Consider the following 23207-nt stretch of genomic DNA (forward strand, 5'->3'; position numbering starts at 1 on the left):
AGGGCAACTAATCTATCATTCTGTTTATCAAGACGAATCAACAGGAACAGGGCTAAGTCACATGACTGCTTCACTCAGTAAGAGAACAAATGTGTTCTGTACAGACTCAATTTTAGCTACTGTAATTGGGATTTATTTCCACAGGAAGTCTTCCTTGCTCAATTCAGAGGGTATGTGATCATTAACTAGCAGAAAAAATTTATGGGTAACAGAGGACTTAAAAATCCTGCCACCTGGAAGGTATTATTGAATAATTTGCATTTATATTTTGGTAGTGGTACACCTGCCTGTCTTTAGTCTTTATTTCAGTGAATGAAAGAAATTAAATACAAAATGACTTATGTGTAACTGGTAACACTCAAAGAGACTAATAATTTCCTTTTCCAAAGAATTTAGAATTCCAAATTGCTGACTTTTCATTTTCTAAGAATTCCTTTTCTGATTTGCTGTTTCATACACAAACAATTCATATATTTTTTACTTGAATGTAAATGAAGCTTTTGAATACTCTGAATTAATTAAGTAAATGAGAGATTTAAGCTAGTATGAAATAAACAAACCTGTTAACCATTTAAGGAAAAATAATGAGTACATAAAAAGAAAACACATAAAATTATAAGACATTTTCTAACATATATTTTCTTATTTACAGCAACAACAACAAAAAATGTTGAAACCTACCATGTTCAATATTTCCCTTTGTCAAAGGAGTTGGAAGAGTAGGGATGTATGTGTAAATGCGGAACTTACCGAGACTAGAATTGCCTTTCGCTATAGTAATAGTCCTTTCAAAAGATTCTTTGGATGAATTTTGTAGCATGATACACTCTACATTGGAGGCCAGGGAACTCTGTTCAATTAAGTACTCAGAGCCCTGAAAAAAAATAATGCAAGTCACATGAAAACTAGACTTTGGAGCATGATTTCAACACTACACATCTTTAGTTCTGTTTTTCAGCAAGAAAAACAAGATCAGAGGTTGCCTCAGGGCATGTGTCAGAGGAGCCTCATTCCAAAAGATGGATTAGCCAGAACTCTAACTCTCCACTATCCCCTACCTCACTATGATGCACAGACCACAACCTTTAAAATATTACCTTTCCAGTTGAATCAGACAGCACAGGAGAAGTAAGTTCTGTTCTTGATATAACTTCACTTGGTAAATGAGATTCAGTCCAAGCTATTGTGTTTTCACATTCATATTGTTGTTCAGTAGAATTTGCAGGTGTATAATCACTTGTGTTAAAGCCAGAAGGAGGCCCCAAGCTCAAGTCTACTGAAGATGAATTCTCATCCTGTCTTTGGAGGAGATTCTGGGCATATAGTTCTTCCAAAGACATATGCAGATCAATTATTGGATCAGAAGAATTTTCAGTTATATCCTGAAAATGAAAGAAAAAATATTAAAACTCGTGACCAGAATTAAATCAATTTATTTTATAACACTGCTTCATTAGCAACTATTTAGTGAAAAATAAATCACAAGTATTCATTACTTAAAGAGTGTTAACAATGCTGGTGCAATGATACATACCTGTATTAACTAGCTATTGGGGGGCTGAATAGGCTGAGACAGGAGGATAGCAAGTTCAAGGCCAGCATGGGCAATTTAGCAAGACCCTAACTCAAAATAAAAGGGCTGGGGATATAGCTTAGTAATTGCTTGCCAGTGGGTTTAATCCCCAGTATCACACACACACACACAAAAAATAGATAGATAGATAGATAGATAGAGATATGCATTAACAAATATTTCACTTAGCATAATTTTCTGCCTTTATTTTCATAAATACTTTTGAATAAATTTACTGCAAATCACACATCTCCTATTCTGAATTACCCTTGTACAATATACCATACATAGGATCATTTAGGTAGAATATTATGTTCTATCCATAAATAATATTATTCTGACTTCACATAGAGAAGCAAATAGCTTAGCATCTAATCTCATTTAAAGTGTAGTTCATTTCCAGTGAAGATCTACTTATTGAAATGAATGCATGCAAACTATAACATTAATTGATTTGGATTCATGAACCTCCAAGAGAAAATTATTTTGACTTGAATTTATAGGTATTTATGGAGAAGAAAAGAAAGGCTTGCAACTTGGATTATTATAGGGAAAATTTATATAAATATTCTTCAATATTTAATAGAAGGAATATTAATCTGAGTGGTCATAAAGTGTAGGTTTAATCTAGGCTCTGTTATTAGCACAGAATCGCTCTTGGCTATATATTAGGCAATTTCTATAATTCTCTGAAATTCAAATTCTATAGATCTGTATAAATACATGTAATCTACTTACAGCAGATATGTTGTATCACTTACATGCTTTGGGCAAGCAATTACTTCCTGAATTGCTGCTGAATAAACACATCAGTTTTCCCTTCAATTCTTTGATTTATATTTTTAAAGTACAAAAGCAGCATATGATGAGCACATAACCATGTAAGATTCAAGCTTTATGGGGGCAGGAAAGATGGTGGAATGAGATGTACATCATTACCCTAGGTACATATATAACTGCACATATGGTGTGATGCTCTATCATGTACAACCAGAGAAATGAAAAGTTGTGCTACAACTGTATATGATGAATCAAAATGCATTCTGCTATCATATATACCTAATTATAATAAATAAGTTCACAGAAGAAATAAATTGTTCAACAAATATATGAAAAAGTGTTAAACATCTCTAGTAATTAGAGAAATGTGAATCAAAGCTACTCTAAGATTTCATCTCGCTCCAGTCAGAATGGCAATCATCAAGAATACAGGCAACAATAAATGTTGGCAAGGATGTTGGGGAAAAGGTATGCTCATACACTGCTGGTAGGACCGCAAACTGGTACAACCACTATGGAAAGCAGTATGGAGATTCCTCAGAAAACTGGGAATGGAGTTACTATTTGACCCAGTTATCCCACTCCTTGGACTTAAAATCAGCTTACTATAGTGACGCAGCTTCATCAATGTTTATAGCAGCTCAATTCATAATAGCTAGACTATGGAACCAAGGTGTCCCTCAGTAAATGAATGGATAAAGAAAATGTGGTAAATATACTCAATGGAATATTACTCAGCTTTAAAGAAGCATTCGCCAGTAAATGGTTGGAATTGAAAAATATCATGTTAAGAGAAATAAGCCAATCCCACAAAACCAAACACCGAATATTTTGTCTAATATGCAGGTGCTAATTCACAATAAGGTAAGGGGCACTAGGGAAAAATGGTGTTACCTTAGATTAGGTAGAGGGAATTGATGGGAGGGGAGATGAGGGGATAGGGGGATAGAAAAGATAATAGAATGAAACAGACATTATTCCTGTATGTATATATGTGACTACATAACCTATATGAAATTATATCCCTTCTATGTATGATATATCAAAGTACATAAATGCATTCTACAGTCATGTATAACTAATTAAAACAAATAAAATAATAATAATAAAAAAGAAAACTGTTAGGAGATTCACAATTGCTAAACTGTAGAAGCAACCTAGATGCCCACAATAGATGAATGGATAAAGAAACTATGGTATATATAGATAATGGAATATTACTCAGCATTAAAAGAGACTAAAATTATGGCATTTGCAGGTAAAAAAAAAAAAAAAAAAGAAAGAAAAGATTCAAGCCTTACAGACATACACTGTGTATGAACACAAAAGTCTTCCTTCTTACCAGGTACTCTATTACCTTCTCCAGTAAAAATGGCTGGCATCACTTAGTTGTTTGATCATATTTTTATCCATCTGCATAATACATACATACGCGTACACAGATACACACACATTGAAGTTGATATATACATACATTTTTAAAACTTAAACAGAACCATACATTATGTGGCATTTTTAACTTGTTCCTTTTTAATCCCCAGTATATTCACATCTCAATGTAAGAAATGTCCACGTCACTTCAAAAAAGGAAAAAGTCAACTCCAGTGTTTTATGGCTATCAATTATTCCTAAATATGAAAGGCACTGGAGTGTACACTTTGGAGCCAGGCTACCTGAATTCAAATTCTAGCTCCACATCTGGTTAACTGAGTTTGGAAAGTTAAACACTCTATATCCTTTTTGAGGTTGAAATATAAGGTGTCTGACAAAAGTGTATGTGTTAAACAATGTAAGAAACTCTAGAGGTGAAATGATCGGATTATGAGAGCACTACCCTAGTCAGTGCCTCAATCCCTGACAGGGATTAACTGGGTAGTAACAGCAGGTAGGTAAGATGTGGCTGGAGGATGTAGGCCCTCAGGAATATGCCTTTGGAGTTTATATTTTGTCTTGGTGAAGATCTCTCTCCCTTCCCCCTCCCTCCCCCCCTCTCTTTCCTTCCCCCCTCTCTCCCTCCCTCTCTGTCTCCCTCCCTCCCTCTCTCTCTCCCTCTCTCTCTTCCCTTCCTGCTGTGATGTCCTGAGCTACTTTCCTCTACCACACTCTTCCACCATAATGTTCTGCCTCAACATAGGTCCCAAAGAATGAAGTCAGCCATCTGTGGATTAAGACCTCCAAAACTACAGGCCCCCAAATAAACATATTCTCTAAGTGTTGTTACCAGGTCTTTTGGTCACAGAAGTGAAAAAACTGACTAAAACAGCCCTGGTTCCCTGGCCTACTAATAAAGGAAAACAACAGAACCCATATTATCTGTTCTGTTAGAACAGACCATTAATTACCACAAAGTACAGGCCCAACAGAAATTACCCAATAACTATTAGTTTTTACAGTTATTTATTTATATTATGCAACTTTATACACATGTGTGATAATGCGTTTCCTATAAACTACAGAACTGGAGTAGTGGGTCAAATTATATGCACACTTAAAATACTGCTATTTATTGCTAGACTATCTTCCATTTTCTTCCACAAAAAAAGAATATGTGAATATCTATTAATCTTTCCAACTCTAGATCAGTTTGGTAATCCGATCGGTCAGAAATATATTCAGCAGTGTTTTATTATGCATGCCTCTGACAATTAGCAAGATCATATCATTTATACATCTTCTGTGAACATTTTCTTCATGTCCTTCCTCCAGCTTTTTAATCAACAGATTTTCACTTATTCTTGACCTTTTCTGAATATAAAATCTTTGTGATATATACTACAAATATTATCCCAGTTACTTGTCCCCTAAGTTTGTATAGGTAATATTTATGTCATTACAAAGATAAATTCTTTGTGTAATCAAATTTGTTGATATTTTTGTGCTTCTAGGTTTTATATATAGCTTCATAAATATCATAAATATCTCCTTGACACAATGTAAATGAAATGTTTTCTGGTATTTTCCTTGTATTTATATAATTTATTTTTAGATTTTAACCATCTGCAACTTATTTCAGATATAGTATAAGAGATGGCTCTCTCTTTGATTAGTTTAATAGCTCCAACACAAATTCTTATACTTATCTTCTTCAATACAAGTTATCATTTCTCTATAATTATCAAATATTTCTGACACAAAAGAATCAACAGAGTAGTTCTATCATGCAAGCAATTAATATATTTAGAATCTTCAGGAACAAATAATAGTAAAATAACATTCTCCAATCAGAATCTGAACAATAACCTGTTGGCTCATCCACCCAACTTTATTTTATTTATTCTCATGAAAAATAACAATGTGCTTACTAAAGGACTGGTTAGTTTCAGTATTACTAAATTAATTATAATAATTTTCAGTAAATCATCTCACCCACGCCTCAAAGAAAAAGAACAATTCAAAATCGCTTTTCATCAGAAAAAGAGGTCAAGCCACCCTTGTGAGCTGAGGTTTACTGAAAATCGTGCAGCAGAAATTTCCATGCATTATTCATGAAGGAATTAACACAGACATACAGAAAAGAAATAGCTAATCAACACAGTAGACAACATACGCCTACTTCAGAAACATTTCTGGTTGCTGAACGACCAGAGTTTTATTTTTAAAAGAATTATGGATCTAAAAGAAAAATATTTCTTCCCCCATAAAATGTCCAAAAATAACTCTATGATTTTCCAATGCAACTTGGTATCTAAACTGAACTTTTCTAAAAACCTGTATTAATATATGCCTCTACTTGATACATTCTTGTTCTTTTCCTATTATAGGAAAAGACAACATCTTTTATACCTTTGAGAGACTGCAATTTTGTCACTAAGACTTTCATAATTACTCCTACTATTTTGACTAGAGTGATTTATTTATTTTTTATTCAAACCTTTTCTCTAAAACCAAAATAATTAAGAAACAGGATTAACATTCTAAACAAGATGTGAAGGCAACAAATTTTAGCATTGGAGAATGACACTATGTGGAGATCTATGGTAATATACAGTTTTTTTAAAAAAAAAATTTAATCAAAAGGAATCTACTATTTGTGTTTGGTGTGTGAGGTTCAAAAAAAGATTTCTATCTTGACAGACACCAACTTCAACCTGCACTAGAAATCACAGGACTAATTGGTAAAACCAATATTCTGGAATGAAGAACATGTACCATATCAGTTTTTTCCTGTCCGAAATGAGAGACTGAAAGTATGAATGTACATTACAGGGCAGAGAATGGGGCATGACAAGGAGTACAAACAGAGACTCAATATACAGCTATTAAATCTTTGTTGGTTGTATTTTCAAGTCAAAATAGGAAAAAATATAAAGCATCTTCTGAGAAACCATGTGAAACTTTTAAAGAAGTCTATGAATATTTAAGTTTGGAAAACAATTATTTTTGCATTTTATCATGTCTTTGGAGGTAACAAGAAAAGGGAAATTGAAAGATTAATAAAAAATCAAAACCCATAACAATGAGAAAGGGAAAAAACCAATGGCTTCAACCATGTTGCCTTTAAAATAACATATTTCAATCAACTACCTCTAATGAATTTGAATGCCATGAAATGGGTATATGTAAATCCTTACATGATAATTCATCAATGAAGCAAACACATATTCCTTCCAAAAGACAAAACAGAATAGACCCCTAATGGAAGGCTTCTGTGAACAGGAACAAGTTATGGCTGTGGCCCTTAGGTGCTTAAGCTGCTGCTCAGTCCTCAACTCTGCTCTGAATGGTATGTCCATGCTCTGGTGGTCAGCTCTTTAAACTTCTGGTAGGATACCTGACCAGGGTGGAAAGATCTCTCATCAAGGAGAGGACAGGTAAAATGACATGTCTATTTCCAATCACCATTGAAGATCACAAGATTACCACAAAAATCTGAGGAATGACTGAGATCCTTACACTCTATCCTTCCTTCAAATCAGTATGGAGGTATCTTTGTTTTTCTTAAATATCCATATATACTTTATGGTTATTACAGTATAAAATCATGTATATTTAAACAATCATATATACTAAATGATTTCATTTTATTAAAAAGTAAGCTCACTTTTTTTAAAAGAAAAATAGTGAATTCTAAATTGCATGACAAATCACCATTTTGTTTTTAAAAATAAATTTAGTGCAAAAAAAACAGAAAAAATGCATTATATAAATTCTTAATCACATAAATTTTTTCTAGTAAATCAAGGTACTAAAAAAGGCATAGAGGAAAAAAAAAAACCAGAGTTTCAGAGATTTACAAGAACAGTTCTACTTTCTAAAAACACTGAAAGCACACAGGAGTTTCACAATGTGTTTTAGAACACCCTCATTAATGTCTTCTTTGTTGTTTTGTAGTTTAAATATTTCACTTGTTAGGCCAGCTTGCCAAAATTTGCTTCAACAAAAGAGTAAACTGCTTAGGGAGAAAAAAAGAAAAGAAAAAGAGGAGGCAAACAGACGTCAGTAAGCCAATATGTTGTGCTGCATACAGCCAGCATTCACCCTGTAAAATGTATGCTTCTCAGTATGCAGATTGTGTAATCCCTTTAAGTAACAATTACTAAGTTAAACAATGCAATCTGTCCCACTGGCAAGAAGAAGTATGCTATGCTATGGATTAGGAGATTCCATTAGGAGATGAATTCAGCTTCCAGCCCTGAGGCCAGTAAAGGCTGAACACATTCCAGACAGGAGGCAGCCAGACAGTCTCAGGTGTGCTAGGAGAGGAGCAGCTGCTCCACTCAAGATTATACCTTACAAACCAATTCAAGGAGATTGCCCAGCATCATTTGAAAGGATAACAGGTGCACCTTGAACATAAAAGAAAATGCTTTCAAAATGTTCTGGCCAAAAAAATTACTTGTTAATCAGGAAAGGAGGAAACTGAAAATCCTACTTTCCAACTTATTCATATATGAGATCTCTTTCCACTGAATCCAATTTATAAGTATGGTATAATTCCAGCATAGAAAAATAAACAATATATATCCATAAATGAACTCTTTGCCCAGATTAAATAGATACATTTTTCCATATGTTCTTTAATTACTTTTTTCTTAAAATGATATATTGTAAGTACAACTGTATTTCTATGCTTCATCTTTTTCTCCAAAGGTAACTCCTTTCCTGAAGTTAGGAAGTATCATGCTCACACATTTTTAAGTTTCCAACACACATGTATACACCTACTCATAAAAATATATATTGTTTATGCATCAATTTCCATAAAATAAAAACTTCAACAAATAAACAGATAAGTAATCAAAATAATTGAAGAGATCATTGATAAAAAGTAATAACCAAATGGCCAATATATGGAAAAGTATTCAATCTCACCAATAATGAAGAAAACAAAATGAAAATGTTGTAACACACCATTTTTTCACTCAATATTGAATGGGTTTTAAAATGCTACTTCACGGAAAATTATAGCATATATAACCAAGAAAATCAATAGAACTGGGGCATTTATGTCAATTATTTATTTCTAAAATATAGATGGCACAGATAGTCCAACAGTAACTAGACCCTTCAATTACATATACTGATATATACATACTTTGTCATTCGCTGTGATTTTTATAGTTTTGCATTATTTTATATAAAAATGTAGCATTTAGTCTAAGCTAGCAAATGCTAAATTAACGTAAGAAATATTTTACTATCCAACTTTGCATAAAAGTTTTTAAATCATTAAAAAATATAAAGTCAATCTTGTAATTTTTCCAAAATAGACACTGCTAGTAATTTTGGCAACAGTGAGATCTATCCTTTTCAGCAATTCTATAGTCTTTTCTCCCTATCTCCAAGCCTCTCAATAAAATTAGTAAAAAGTAACACTAAGAAGTAACCATAGACACCACTAAAAACACAATCTAATAAATGTATTTCATTAAATTTTCTTTCTGATATGAAAATCCTAAAAGTTCTGAACATTTATGTCTACCACTGTCCTAGAAACACTAGAATTAAATAGCCCTTTATAGTCTGAAAGCTATACAATTAACACTAGCTAAATTAAAGTGTAGTTTAATCTGATAGGTAATCCATGACTAAAGAAAGAAAATGTTTCTAATATGCTACTCCTACAAGTCCCCATCATCCCTGACCTCTGGAAAGGTATTCACAAAGCTTTCTCAAAAATAAATGACATTTTCTCAGTACCTTGGGAGGAGATGACGGCAGAGAGGAACCATAGTTCAGACCATCACTGCAAGCACTGCCATGAAGAGATAAAACAGAGGCTTGGGTAGAGTAGACACTGTCATTATCAGGAGAGTACTGAGACTGAAATGTGGATTCATCTACCAATTCAGCACCATGTGTGTCCACCTAGGAATCAAACAATACCATCAGTTGGGAATTCTGTTCTAGCACTGAGGTCTCCACTTGAAACACAAAGGCATACTGGCATCTTTCTTCAGTCTATCCTGCTCCACATTCTCTTCAGCATGTCAGAAACTGACTATATAGTACTTTACCTAATGCAGCACAAGAGCAAATTGCTCACCTGTAGCAAAGGGTGCTGGAACCCACAGCTGCTTCATTTCCTCAATAATAGAGCCAAAGGTTACAATTAATAAAGGATCTGGATCAATTCTAAGTTTAAATAGCTCCATTAGTCATGGAAAGTGTTTACTTTTTTCCAGTTCACCTGACAAACTCTTATCATTTTATAATAAAATGAATGAGGACATGTCTTCTATTCAACTAAAATAAACTGCTGTTCAAAAAGGTAGCCATGCAATTATCTATTTGTAAACTCACCATAAACATATATTTTAAATTATCTTTAGTTAAACTTTAAATACATTCAAGTCATAGAAACCAGAGAACATCTGAGATGTCATGCTAAAATTATACAACAAATAAGGGGTCTAATAATGATATGATTAGTGAAGCTTTAAGTTATGAACTTCTATTAGAAAGCTCACATAGAATGAGATAGAAAATTTCATCACACATTATCTAAAAATCCTATTACAATCTTCTATAGTAGACCTAAGAACTGACCCTTTTCTTGTATTTCCAGCATTTTCTGGTTATCTCAATGGCAAAATCCCATTTTTCTATATATTTTTTATTCCAACTTACATGTTTAATATAATTTAGAAGCTTTATCACAATATAGTAGGCTGTACTCTTATAAAAAGCTCTTAAAAATACATTGGGGCCATTTCAAAGTGATCCTCTTGAAATATAATTTCATAGGCCTGAAAAATTATTTTAAATACACGTTCAAATGCATTAACAAATCACCATGTGGAGCTTTAGCCATTACAAATGTACATTATGTACAATAATCTAGATAGTAAATAATTAGTATTTACTATCTAGATAGTATTAGCTAAGCCTCGTGCCATACATTACAGTACATAAACATTTGTTTTAAGTGACATTAAGGAAAGAATACCTCAATCTAAGTTGTATACCTATCACTGATGCCTTACAGTCCCAGAGAGATCATTACAATTTGCTTAATTACTGTACAGATAAAACACTAGAGCCCAAAGAAGATGAAAAACCAGTCCAAGATTATATAACTGGTTAGAGAGAAGATCCAGGACACCTACTTCTATCATAAAGACTAGTTAAGCCTCCATAAAACTGGAACTAATATACTTTGTGATTGGGATTCTTTGAATGAAGTTTAAGGAAGATATGTAAACTCTAGAAACAATGTTATTTCTTAAGATACTTCAGGGATAATGATATGTTTGTGTCCTATTGCATATAATTTTTTATTTTTATTTATTTATTTGTTTTGTTTGTTTTTGCTGTGGCTGAGTACTATTTAATACCTAAGTACTCACACAGTTCACTGCATACTAAATGATACTGTGCACAGAGAGCAAGGCCAAAGTTCCCTAGCGTGTTAAATATCAAAATGTGAGATTATTGTATTGACTATAATACTGCAAACTTTCCAAACAGGTGTTTCAAGAGCTTGCAATTTCAAAATATTAACAAAAACAATTATCTTCTTTAAAATTAAGACCACAAATGGCACTAGGTCAAAGATGTGCACAGTGCACATAAAATACTGAACAAGGAAAATAGTGAGACTTTTCAGAATATTTTATAAGATAAAATAAGACATACAAGCATTTGAAAAGAGAACTTAATAAGTTGTAGCCACTAACCAGAGCCAAGTCAGCCCTGAAGAGGGCTTTGTCAGCCAGCCCTTGCTCCTCGCAGGAATGTGGCGGGTACAGAAAAGAATCCTCCTTAGCAGAAACATAACCTTCTTCAGGTGAAAGCTGCAGGAGAATGATATTTGAAAACCAGTTCATGAGAAAGACAGAGAAAAATGAAGGGGGACAAAATGGAGGAAGGCAGACAAACATGAAGGTAAGTGAGGAGAAAAGGAAAATATGGGAGTTTTTAAAATAAACATATGACTTCAACATTGAATAAGTATGAAATATAGCAAATATCTCTATTAAACATTTTATTTGAAAATATAATTGAAAATATTTTTATATGAACATCATCTGTTAGATCAGAATCCATTTCTATTCTTTTTCTCATTTTTTCTTATTAAAGATTACCAAAATCAATAATTTTTACATTATAATAGTCCTCTAGTAATTCTTATCTGCCTATTATTATGGCCAAATACTGAAAAGCAAACTTTAGCTATTAAGACTTTTAAAAAGATTAGAGAATAATAATACAACAATAAAAAGAGGGATCAACTTCTGTCATCTCCTCAGAATATTAATTTAAGGAATGTAATTTACTTGACAGGGAAAGTGGCTGAATCCTACAGTGAAGCCTTTTAATTTAGCATAGCTTTTAAGACAAAATAAAGCAAAACTCTTCAAGTGCAGTCTGCTTAAATTGCAGTCTTGAGTTCTATTACCTTCTAACTTGATCACACAGACTGAAAAACCTAAAAATTTTATAACAATTTCTGAAAAATGGGCCAAAATATTTAGATAAGGCCTTGTCTGCATAACTGTGTCAGCAACACATGCAAAAGTATTACAGGGAAAAACTTCCTTTTTTTCCTCTTTACCAAAACATGAATTTAATATTTACTAAGACTCACTTTGGGAAACATATATTCATATATTACAGAGCATATTGAAACCAAAATATCAAATACTGTATTGAAAGAAATTTACTTTAGAGCTAGCTAGAAACAGAAGACTCTGCTTCTAAATAACTGGTACAGTTTCTTTTAAGGGCAAAAAAAAAAAAAAAAAAAACAAACATGTATTAAGTCGTGTTCACCATTTCTCTTTGTAAAACAGAAAGACCAGAGCCTATTTATGGTCCACCTTTGATAAATATATAGAGCCTCATGATGTGCATTTTCATTTTCACATTCCCTTTAGTACAGATCTTTTCCCATTATTTCTATAATCCTGATTTGATTTTTAGGTTGGATTACCAGTCTTCATTCTTTTCTCCCTCCCTCTTTTCTATTATTTTTTCATAAATGCATTTCATAGATTACCAAAATTCCTTGTGGAGTAAAACTGGAACATAGAATAATTCTAATTAACACTTAAAAATAATAACAAAGCTTATTATTTGAACAAATTCTCTCACAAAAATCAACAACTCTTTATTGATATTCATGCATATATATGTTGCACTTTCTTTCATTTAAACTATATTTATACCATGGAAAAACCTCACAAATAATGATCATGTCTCTTAATATTTAATTGCAGTACAATGGTAAATGCCATGTTACAATTACTACACCTGATAAAACATGCTGCTTTATACAATATAAATTGTTTTTTAAATATTGCAGTATAGAATATGGGAACTATTCCCTCCCAGAAGAAAGAGCCACAAACTGATGAACTCACTTTGTATTGTTCAATAAATTATGAACAAATTATACAACAAATAGTGTTGAAGTCAACATAATTAAGAAACTTAAGCCACTCTATCAGAGATCCTACTTTACTCCCCTATGATTAAAGGTTCTACTATTAGTTGTTAATGCTTTTAATTCTTTTTAAAGAGAGAGAGAATTTTTATATATATATATATATATATATATATATATATTTAGTTTTCAGTGGACACAACATCTTTATTTTTTATTTTTATGTGGTGCTGAGTATCGAACCCAGCGCTCCGCACATGCCAGGCAAGCACGCTACCCACTTGAGCCACATCCCCAGTCCAAATGCTATTGATTTTTAGTACCCCCGCTACATTGGTATTTTAATATTTGAATCCATATTTCTTTGAAATATATGATTCTGCTTCATCATGACCTTAATAGCTAATAATAAAAAACGTCAAAAGATAATCACAAAGTAATGTTATAAATACATTTCTGAATATCCTGGCTCTTTTCTTTCGTTATTTTCTGAAAAATATAACTCAAATTAAATTTTTATGTTCATGGAGCCAAAGACCATATTGCTGAAAAGTACCAAAAGTGATGATTCAGTCATGAGAACACCCAAGGCTAAAAGAAAACCTGTGAGCCACTTTTCTTGTACATATAAAAATAAATCAATAGAATCCAAATTCTTACAGGTAAAGGCTTGGTCACTCCTATTCTGACAGTTCCTGAGGGTGCCCCCTTCAGTGCTTCCACAGCTTCTTCAAGACTGCTGTTTTCCAAGTTAATGTCATTGACAAACATGAGGCGATCTCCAGGAAGAAGTCGTCCATCCTTTTCAGCAATGCCACCAGGGACTAAGGAACGAATTACAATCACAGTGCTTGCTGGATCAACTGGATCCTGACAGAATGGGAAAGTAAAGAGAACTCAGTCCATTTTTAGAATGAAGAAAATTTTTATAGGTTGTCCCTCTGATTAGCAATGGATGGGTTATTGTTTCAAGTGTATTTTAAAAACTCATACAAAAAAATTTCTGATGAATTATCTGGGCAAAGGTTATCTCTGTTTCATTTTAGCGAATCCATAAAGAGTTCATCTAAAACAAAAGCATTCTCATTTGCTAGTGTTCCCAAAAACACCTCTTAAATCGTACAGATAACTTAAAAATTATAATTTTAATTTTAGATTAAGTTGTCAAATTTTATAACTATCACTGGAGGCTAGATGTCAGGTATATTCATTATTAACAATGGCATTTGTTAAATAATATGTCACTGGATGGAAATGTCTGAATGTTTGACCTGTCCCTTTGAAATGAAAACATACAGAAAGAAGCATTTGAGGATGCAGTGTTTTCATTTACACAGCAACCTCCACATTAGAACAAGGCTCCAGAATCAGGCTCTATGAACACATCTCCCTAGTCATCTGAGACAGCTTTCTGTTCAGTGTTAATAAGAAGCAACAGCTGTGCTCTGTCAGACAGGCTTTAGCAATTTCCTCATTTATGCAGTATAGAGCACAAAGCAGGCTGCACTTGACCAATTTAAACATATTCATAAATTTAGTAAAATGACTGGAATATCAGAATTCATAATATATCCAATTATACATTTATCATTTGCAGCAAAGAAATATCTAATACTTAATGACTAACCATTAAATTATGAGCCATCAAGACCATGGAAATAACAATAATAGATTCCTCAAATTATTAAAATAAAACCCTGGGCTGGGGTTGTAGCTGAGTGGTAGAGTACTTACCAGACACCGCAAAAAATAAATGAATAAAATAAAGGCATTGTGTCTCTCTACAACTAAAAAATATTTTTTAAAAATACTATATGCCTCTATGATTTTTTTTTTGGTATCAGGCATTGAATCCAGGGTGCTTTACCCCTGAGCCCCATCTCCAGCCTATTTTATACTTTTATTTAGAGACAGGGTCTTGATAAGTTGCTCAGAGCCTTACTGAATACTGGGATTACAGATGTGTGCCACTGTGCCCAGCTCTCAATAATATTTCTAAAATGTGTTCTACATGTTCCTCAAATTCCTAAGAGCTGAATTATAAAATAGCTGAATAAATTTGACATTAAAAGAAACCCTTATGATAATCAATGAGTCATATTAATTATTATTTTGAAAGACTCACTACAAACAAGAAAATATCTTTGATGACTATTTTCTTCTTCTCTGCTATCAACAATATGCTTTCAGTACATAGCACTGTTTTTTAAAACTTGTTAATGGTAGAATACATTTACCTGATAATCTAAAATGCTAAAACCAAGGCCTCTGCTCCCTTTCTCCAGCTCTATGTGCTGAATGCCAGCCTCCCACATGGCCAAAGGTACTTGAACCTCCTCTGGAGTAGGACCCACATCAGTCATGGCCACCACTGGCTCCTCTGTCTCCGATGACCCAATAAGCTCACCTAGATCTACATGGGGCTGAACAACAGACCAGATATCTCTTATTTCACAAGCTAGAGTAGAAGACACACATATGAACACCTGCAAAGAAAAGGGAGATTCCCAACATCTATCCAGAACAAAACATTTTCAAATAAGCACCAGCTTATCAAGAAACCTTTAAGATTTAAGGTACAAAATGTCAAAAGCTGTTAAGAGGAAGAAATACTTAATTACAATAGGCATTAAAAACATAAGATTAGTTGATCTCCTATAAAATTATAGAATTTTTTTGTGGGTGATTTTCACTTCTTTTCAATATACAAATCACGTCTATAGCCATAAAAAAAAAGGAGAGCTATTTTGTTATTAAATCAAAATAATTTCTCATGATAAATAAGAATAATTCAAGATAAGAGATATATGTAGAAGTTTTACACTCAATGCAAATAAGGATTAAAACACTTTGACTTGAGTACTTGAGTATTTCATTAATAAAACTAGTGTAAACAGTGGCCAAACATTAGATTTAAAATCAGATTTGCTTGGGCTTAAAGCATGACTCTATGATTTGCTATCTGTGTTACCTTGAGTAATATTCTTAGCATGGGCTTCAGAGTTACTCATTTCATAGAAATTTGTGAGTATTAAATGAGGTAACATTTATAAAGTATCTGACACAGAAGCTGGAATTCAAAATTTTTCAATAAAAATAAAGTAAATAAAGGTTACTCCAACTTGGTCCTTTTACAGGAACATATCAAACATAAGAAATATGTGTTCATCAGGATGAATACTATCTTTGTTTTAAGCAATTATCACATGACCTAGGACCATGGATGCAAATCTTTCTACCTGTCTTATGATGATAATCCCATTTACACCACACATACACAGACACACACAAAGAGCATGGATATATATAGTGCTAGCCTTTGAGGAGTAGATAATTTAGAATTATATTTCTTATTCTAACATTAATCATTTATGTGAATATGGAAACTAGGCACTTATTCTTCAAAGTTTCCAAAATTATTCCATTATACTATTTTAGTATAATGTAAATCAAATCCTAATATTACCTTAAATGAAATTTGTCTAGGTTATAAATTAGGCAAAATCAGTTTAGAAATGTATTGTGCATCTTCCAAAAAGCTCATTAGTTTCATTGCTTGACATTTTGATCTAAATAGAAAAGAATAAGCAGATAAGAAAATAGGAGTTTCTGAACACCACAGAGAATTACTGGCATGTGTTAGGAGCCCAAATTCCTCATACTTTAAAAATAGAGTGTGCAAGTATGTAAGACCTATATATGCTAAAATTATCTATCCATCCACACTTCAGCTATTCACTAAGCAGTAATTGTATGCCAGGCAGACTTGGGTAGGTTATATACAAGTATCTTTTTCCATATGTGTACTATATACACACACTATTTACATAAATTTGAGTTTTCTCTTCTGCAAATGGGGACAATATGAAACTCTATTTCACAAAAATATTGAAAGTAAATTATACAAATATATATATATAGTGTGCAATAAAACCTAATATTATTGCTTTCCTTACATCTTCAGAGAAAGAAACAGAGGTTCCAAAAGATGAAGTGACTTGCTCAAGGTCACACAGCTAGTAAATATCAAAAAGTCTGGTTTAAACCCAAGCTTGACTTCAAGGTCAATCCTATAAAACACAGATTATGTAAGGAAACCAAATGCCAAAAAAGGGGAGGGGGGGTTAAAAAATCATGAACAGCATTTAGTCTTTCCATTTATATTTTCATATTAGTCTCACTTTACAAATTTTCTACCTTTTCTGTTAGTTCAATATCACTTAGGTCCAGGCTATCCAATTCTGACTGGGAGGTGGGTGGCACAGTACGACGACAGCACACCATTGTCACTTCTATAGGCAATTCTTTTAAAATATTGACCACATCTTGGTGATTCTCCCCAAGCAAAGTTATACCATTCACCTGTAGAAAAGATACATTCTTTAAGTAAGGAAAACATTTCAGAATGCAAATATTATTCTGAAAATGTTTGTTTATTATACAAATATACATTTTTGTATGGTGATGATAATGTGATTCTGCTGGATCCAGAACTGTAGTTAGACCTATGGAAGTACTACCTAAAACAATTTAGAGTTTTGCTGTAATTGGATCTTCTAAAGAATTCACAGGAAAACCATTAACTTTTATCCATATTTGATCTGCCAGTGTGGAAATCTAGAAAAGGATAGTCAATGAAAATATTCCCAAGGATGAAAGAAAAAAAAGAAGTTACAAAAACCTGACATTTTAAGTAAAGAAAAAAATAGAATATTGCATATATTGTATATTTTTAAAATGGGGGGAAAGAACCTCTTCCAATTTTCTTATATTTACCTTAAAATATATGGCTGCCTGCACATAAACAATACCAGCAGGTACCTAATAAAGGATGATGAGAATGGAGTGGATGGGGTCAGGATGGAGATTTTTCTAATGTTTATCTTTTTATTCTGTATTGAAACATGTGAATGTATTACCTATTCTAAAAAACAGATATATATTTTAAAAGTTTCAAAGAAATTTTTTATAGTTCTCTGTACCTGAAACAAAACAACAACCACACAGAACTAGATCTGAAACTCAACACAGACACCGATATAAAATTTCTGCTTTGCGTAGATTTTTATGTGCAGATCTCTCTCAAGAAACCTCTGAGAGGAAATTTAAAATAAGAACTTACAGATCACATTAAGCCTCCTTCAAGGCTTTTTGGAATCTTATTTGAAGAAGAGAAAGAAAAGTATAGCTCCTTACTTCCAATAGCTCATCACCACTGAAGAGTTTCCCACTGTGTCCAACAGGACCTTCTGGTAAAACTGATCGGATAAAATGATGTCCCACTGTTGCTTCCAGGCTTATTCCCAACCCACTATTCTCACTAAACTTGCTCACGTGGGCCACCTAAAAGAATAAAAATTATTACAATTCTAACATTCCTTTCTTTTTCTACTCATGCATACATTTTGTATTCACCCCAAAATGGTCAACTTTCTCATAAAAGCTTCAAAAACCTACTTGTAAAGCTTCAAAGCTTTGCCTTTGAAAGAGTTCTGATGTCTACTGGCTTCATGAACCAACAGACCAAAAGGAAGCAGCCAGCTCTTTACTGGCCATAGATGCTGACAGCAGATGGAAAGCAGTCAAAATTACAATAGGACCTGAGCTCATATAACAATAAAGAAAACACACTCTCTGTACTTGCTACTGTGTGCCAGGGACAAAGCTGATCCGAAACCCCCCTACCCCCCAACCCCTGCTGCCCCCATATCATAGATTGTCTCATATGCTTCTTTTAAATAGGGTTCAATTTCTCTCCTTGTTTCCCAAGTTAGGAAAATAAGGTTCAGAAAGGTTACCTTGGCCAGAATTGCACAAGGAGAATAGAACTTTAAACTAAAGTGATCTCACCCTCGAACCTCACTCTTGATTTTATGCAATACTGACAGACAACAGTGATCTTTAATAAATGAAATGAAGTTGAAAACAAGGGAATGAAATTCTAATTTCTTGCAGTTATACCAAATAATGGAGAATGTTAGGAACTTACTCATTTTCACAATAATCATTAAAATCAGAAGGGATGCTAGACATGATCTACTTTAACCCTTTTATTTTGCAGCTAAGGAAATTGAGGAATAAAAAACTGAAAAAAAACTCATTATCAAATAGTTCTTTCTATGTCTTAATTTTTTTTCCTAAGAAAGAAAATCAAATTTATTTATTTTCTAATTTTTTATTGTTTTTTAAATTTGTTGTAACTAGTAATATATGACCATTGAATGGATTTTGATCCATCATACATAAATGGAGTATAACTTCTCATTTTCTAGTTGTACATAATGTAGGGTTAAATAGGTCATGTAAATATGCATGCACATAGGGCAACAATGTTTCACTCATTATACTATCATTCCTAACCTATACCTCCTCCCCTTCCTTCATTCCCCCTGTCTAGTCCAAAGTACCTCTATTCTTAATGGTAATTGGTGAAAGTTCGACATCAGAAGTAAAGTTATATGACTTTGAAATAAAATGCTAGATGAAAATCTCACCCCTGAAAATCCAATTTATGCATTTTTTCCTCTCAGAACACTTCCAAGTCTCTACTGATAATGCCTACAAGGACTTTTCTCTGCTATACCACTCCTACATTTTCATGTATGCTGCATAACTAGATAGCAAACAAAGTGAAGTCAGATCTTTTTCCTTTACCGTTGTCTCACCACAGCCCAAAGAACTTAGTTCTTTCTTATTTATTTTAAACAAACTGGTTTTATTTACATGTAATTCTTAAGATATCATCTCTAAACTTCCATTTAATCACATTTCTAAATGATACAAGGTATCCAGGTGTCATACTGTATATATAAAGTTCCAGGTATCATAGTGGACTGAAATCAAGGACTGTGCAGTTTGGGTAGGTAGGAAAGGGGGCCATAAAAATATGTGTGAACCATACCAGATTAGTTATAAAAGTAACTCTTTCTGTATATAATGATAGCACCATCTGGGTGTCTTTCATAATCTCTTGAACACTTAAGCATCAATAAGGCAGGTGATATTAGTTCTATTTTATACAGGAAGATACAGGCTTAGATGGTTTACCTCTCAAAGTTCTGGAGCTAATAGGAAATTTAATTAAGTAAATATAGGTTTCTTTATCACAGCACACTTTTGCCTTTGCCAGATTACTGGAAGTCCCACCAAAACAGTATATGCACAGAGGACAGTTAGAAGTTCAGTGTTGTTTCTGAGTTTGTGATGAAATGTCTAATCAAGGGTAGGTGTCCTTTAACATTCAGTTACCACCTAAAGAACTGCAGGCTCAGTTATGCATGCCAGTTAAGTTAACCCGTCCTGTAAAAGGAAATGCTAAATTAACTGCTGTTGAGCTGGACCTAATTGTATTTTTCCTTGACTCAATTATAAAAGGTAGCAACAGCTGTAATAGTTCAATTCTTATTTGTTAATTATTCTGAATGTTAAAAGATTATGAAAAATTAAGAGCACTACTTAGAAACAAAGTGCCTCCTCAGTAGAAACAATGTGTCCCTAAGTAGTGGTTACTAACATTACATATTATCATTTGCCTTTTATCTCCTCCAATTCAAAGGTATATAAACATTTTGGCAATATGAAAAATTCTAACCAACTTTGTATTTTACTTTTCCTTTTCAAATCCTTGAAATTTTCTGGTATGCATGTAAAATTAATGATTTGTGTCAAATTTCTTAGACCTCCCTTTAGAATAGCACATCGAGATAGGTTGGCTAGATTATACAAAGTGCTTCATGTAAATAAATATAAAATATTTACCATGGCATAAGTGGTAGGGAAAAGTAGACAGATTAACCTCTTCAAGGAAAGTAAATACACAAAAATAAAAAAGAAGGTGAGGGAAAGAGTTCTTCCCCAATTCTCTACAGACATGATAAATCTGTCTTATTTTTAAGAGGATTCTTTCTATAAACCACAGCTGTAAGAATCAGAAAACCCCTCCTTCGTGTATAATCTACACCATTATCAGAAGTTTTAAAATACTGATGATATACAAATTCTAAAACTTCCATGCCATTTATTTCCACTCCTCATTTACTATATAACTTTCTCCAAGTTGAAATTTTCAGTACCCAAATTAGGACACTTAGGTCTTCTAAAAAAGCCTTGAATATTTACTGCTTCTCTTGAACTTCTTGTGAAGATGATGTCTATTACTGCTATGAACTTCCTGTTCAAATACATTTACAAGTTAGGATATTAGGGAGGGTAAACTAACCTACCACTATTTCATAGTTAATTCCCATAATCCTCTGCCACTTTGTCAGCAGGGTAGCTTCTTGTTGCATATCTTTTGTTTCCTGTGCCTCAGCTGATATCAACTGATACCCTGAAATAGTCAAAGCAATTAAGTTAGTGACACATTACAAAATTCTCTACATATTAACATTCTGTTCCAGAGACAGTGATTAGAACATGTCGTACCATGTCAGACATTTTTTTTTCAACTTAATTGGTTCTTTTCAGTCATACATAACACATAGTATTCATCTTTTTAGTTATACATAACATTAGTATTCACTTTGACATAATTATAAAAGCATGAAATATAATTTGTTATAATTCAGTCCCCATTACTTCCCTTTTCTTCCCTCCTCTTTCCCCTGTTCCTTTCCCACTACTTTACTGATCTTTCTGCCATTTACTTACAGCTTTCTTTAAAATTAGTGTCTAGTGGTTATACATGATGGTGAGATTCACTGTGGTATGTTCATGTATGTACATAGGACAGTTAGATCTGATTCATTCTACTGTCTTTCCCGAGCCCTCTTCCCTGCCCTTCATTCCCTTCATTTACTCCACTGATCTTTCTTCTCTTTTAATAATTCCCCATCCTGCCTTATTTTGGGTGACCTTTCACATATTAGAGAAAACACTTGATCTTTGACTTTTGGGGACTGGCTTATTTCACTTAGCATGATGGTTTCCAGTCCCATTCATTTACTGGCAAATGCCAAAAGTCATTCTTCTATATGGCTGAATAATATTCTATTGAATATACCTCATTTTCCTTATACATTCATTTGTTGAAGGAAATCTAGGTTGTTCTATCAATTGGCTATTTTAAATTGTGCTGCTATAAATGTTGATGTCACTGTGTCACTGAGGTATGCTGATTTTAAATCTTTTGGATATATATCATGGAATGGATAGCTAGGTCATATTATGATCCCATTCCTAGATTTTTGAGGAATCTCCATACTGCTTTCCAGAGTGGTTGCACTAATTCACAGTCCCACCAACAATGTATGAGTGGACTCTTTTCTCCACATTCTCACCAACATTTATTGTTATTTGTCAGACTCTTTACCCAGTAGATGAGTAATCTCACTTCTATACTTTACAGATTTAATTAAAAGCTCCATTGCATATTCAACACTATAATCTTTTAAAAGATATCTTTTAAATCCTAACCATAACATTATCCAATTTAAATATTTAAAAGAATGAGGACTCTGGGTTGCTTTGGGATTCTCCTCTTCATCCTTTGGTGACTCTACAGTAAAAAGCCATGTCTGTCACCTCTATGTTAATTTTTCTTTTTTGTTTTCATTTGGTTCTACAGTGGGAAAAGGAGTATGCTATTACTTAGCCAAGCAAAAACAAGTTAATAAATAATATATACAATTCAATGTATAGTGAGAAAATATAAATTAAAAAAAAACATGACAAAATGAGATTGCACATTAAAATAAAAGACTAGCATGGAATCTCACTAACTGGCAAAAATAATTCAATTAAAAAGAAAATAGAAAAATATATAAATAAAAAGAGGGAAGAAGCCCACCAAAAAAGTTACCCAAACAAATCTATTTAAGATGATTAACTTAAAAAAAAAAAAAAACTTGTGAAAAAGAACTTTACAATCACATTTCAGAGACACCTCTGTATCATCATGGTTCTGACTCTTTACCCAGTAGATGAGTACTCTCAGGTTGTCTTTTAAAACTCTCTACTAGGCAGTACTCTATCTATCCCTTTCAGCATTCAAATCTAAAATTTAAAGAGTGTTTCAAGGGCTGGGCT

The 23207-nt window shown here is 33.0% G+C and overlaps 1 protein-coding gene across 15 annotated transcripts in view; it reads right to left on the bottom strand.

Annotated features, from left to right (window-relative positions):
* Positions 1 to 23207, bottom strand: part of Mpdz (multiple PDZ domain crumbs cell polarity complex component) — a 149903-nt gene that overhangs the window by 62821 nt on the left and 63875 nt on the right. For 13 of the 15 annotated variants that reach the window (XM_013359850.3, XM_078047642.1, XM_021728196.3 and 10 more), the window contains 9 exons: positions 21404 to 21510; positions 18378 to 18524; positions 17379 to 17543; positions 15419 to 15604; positions 13842 to 14051; positions 11473 to 11589; positions 9494 to 9661; positions 1098 to 1382; positions 751 to 874 (listed from right to left, as the gene is read on the bottom strand). In XM_013359850.3, the coding sequence (XP_013215304.2) occupies positions 751 to 874; positions 1098 to 1382; positions 9494 to 9661; positions 11473 to 11589; positions 13842 to 14051; positions 15419 to 15604; positions 17379 to 17543; positions 18378 to 18524; positions 21404 to 21510 (1509 nt within the window). The remainder of the gene's footprint in view (positions 1 to 750; positions 875 to 1097; positions 1383 to 9493; positions 9662 to 11472; positions 11590 to 13841; positions 14052 to 15418; positions 15605 to 17378; positions 17544 to 18377; positions 18525 to 21403; positions 21511 to 23207) is intronic. The other 2 variants (XM_078047644.1, XM_078047645.1) reach the window with 2 other exon arrangements.

The sequence above is a fragment of the Ictidomys tridecemlineatus genome, chromosome 4 (assembly GCF_052094955.1).
Source record: "Ictidomys tridecemlineatus isolate mIctTri1 chromosome 4, mIctTri1.hap1, whole genome shotgun sequence".
Classification (NCBI taxonomy): domain Eukaryota; kingdom Metazoa; phylum Chordata; class Mammalia; order Rodentia; family Sciuridae; genus Ictidomys; species Ictidomys tridecemlineatus.